General features: G+C 33.7%; 1 protein-coding gene across 1 annotated transcript in view; it reads left to right on the top strand.

The window, feature by feature from the left end:
- Nucleotides 1–1343, top strand: part of MELTF (melanotransferrin) — a 35430-nt gene extending 34087 nt beyond the window's left edge. The window contains exon 16 of the mRNA XM_072408188.1: nucleotides 18–1343. Within this exon, the coding sequence (XP_072264289.1) occupies nucleotides 18–85 (68 nt within the window). The 3' untranslated portion in view covers nucleotides 86–1343. The remainder of the gene's footprint in view (nucleotides 1–17) is intronic.
- The last annotated feature ends 577 nt before the right edge of the window (nucleotides 1344–1920 follow it).

Genomic DNA, 1920 nt, shown 5'->3' with positions numbered 1-1920 from the left:
TTTTTTTTCTCCTGCAGCTTTGACTCCACTGAACATCGCCTTACTGCTAATTAGCAATATCCTACTAATTAGGTTTTCAGCATAATAAGCAACTACTGAGTCATCAAGATGTCCTTGGAAATGTGATGTAAACACGGCAGAGACTTTCTTCCTTTTCACCGCAGAAAAGAAAGCCTCTAAGTAATGAATGTACATTTCATTCAGTGCCTGAAGACCTGCAAACTCATTGACCTTACTCAAGTATTAAAAGCCCATTTCAGCGTTCCTCTTAAAAAGTCAGATATCTCTATTTATTTCCAGAATTGTATATAAACCTTTTGCAGGAGGCAGGTGTATGTTTACATATATTAGATATTTCTTTATTACGTTCTAAACTATCTACTGTCCAGTTAAACATTAGGTAAATGTTTAACCTAAAGAAACTTAGTATATCACATACATTTAGAAATGATGGGCTGTGATTTGTGACACCAAATTCTCTGATCTATGGCTTATGTTTTAGGATTATGGACTGATTTACGGGTCCAGCACTGAACTTTTTAACGTGTACGCAAAATTAAACAAAAAATTTGACTTCTAGAAATACACTTTGTTCTACTACAAATCACTCTCATTCTCTGCCACAACATAACAATTATTTTTCTGTAGTCCATTGTAGAAACTGGGAGGATTCTTTAATAACATAGAACTGTGAATACAGGTCTGGACAGCTCTGAATTCCTAAAATAATCAGCAGGTATATTTTTGCACTTATCAAGCAGATATTACCAAACAATCATTTTTGGGGCAAAAATGGAGCAAATGAGAAAAGTTCTTTTTGAGGGTTTACATATACTTTAACTATCACTCCAAACACAGGTCACTCCATCCACTGTGTCTGTACTGGCTGACATATACCTTTATAATATATATGTCAACAATAAGGGACATTAACAGACTACTCAATGCAAAGCCATATATTGGCTTTGAATGGATTTTCTATTCATGACATTCATCATGCGATCAATCATAACCACTCCTGATATTTGGCCTAGACATTCCAAAACTACAGCTTCATATACAGTTGGTTGTCCTGCAGCATTTTAGAATATTTAAGCACTTCTAATTATTACCTGAATTTGATAATCAAATATACTTGTGATTTCTTTTTAATATTTTTGTATGCATATTTTTTAAAATTGTCCAGTTAATTCTTTTCAAGGAAATTATCAAAATAGTCCATGGTACAACATTTACACCAGTACATTTTGATGACCATAGATTTAAGAAGTGTTTAAACAATATATTTCACTTTTCTTAAGACTGTTATACAAGGACTATCAATAAATGATGATGGTAAAGTACTTTGGCTATGTTATTTTTTTTTTGTGCAATGCCTCCCATACAGCTGTATACAATATTTAGTAACTAAACAAGGGCCTGTGGCACCCAATCCTCCTTCATTCACCAACCTGATATGGAACATACCTACACATCTAGCACTTACATTGGCTAAGCTGGTGGAGGTAGAATACATGACTTCCATTACATGTCCCTACATAGGGTTACTATGTTTTGGACTGGATGTTTTGGAAAAATGGAATGGAAATTTGTTCATCAATATGGAAACTAAGGTAGCTTATAGCTCATTGGAGAATAAATCTTCTGGATTCATCTTTGAGGATCATCTGCAAGTGACAACTGGTCTCAGTCTATGTTTTAGGAGTACTTCACGACTAGAGTACAAGGATTATGCACTACTTTACCAAATCAAACACCCTTGCTTTAAAGAGCAGATTCAAATTTTGGAACAGATAATATTATGAACAGTGGTATACAGAAAGATTTGATTTGATTTGAATTCACATAATTAGTTGAATAGAGTTCACTTTTCAGTTAATCCAAATTGTCAGATGACCTCACATATTCATATCTATTTCT

This window comes from Pyxicephalus adspersus, chromosome 4, assembly GCF_032062135.1.
Source record: "Pyxicephalus adspersus chromosome 4, UCB_Pads_2.0, whole genome shotgun sequence".
Lineage (NCBI taxonomy): Eukaryota > Metazoa > Chordata > Amphibia > Anura > Pyxicephalidae > Pyxicephalus > Pyxicephalus adspersus.
This window is presented reverse-complemented; position numbering and strand designations above follow the sequence as displayed.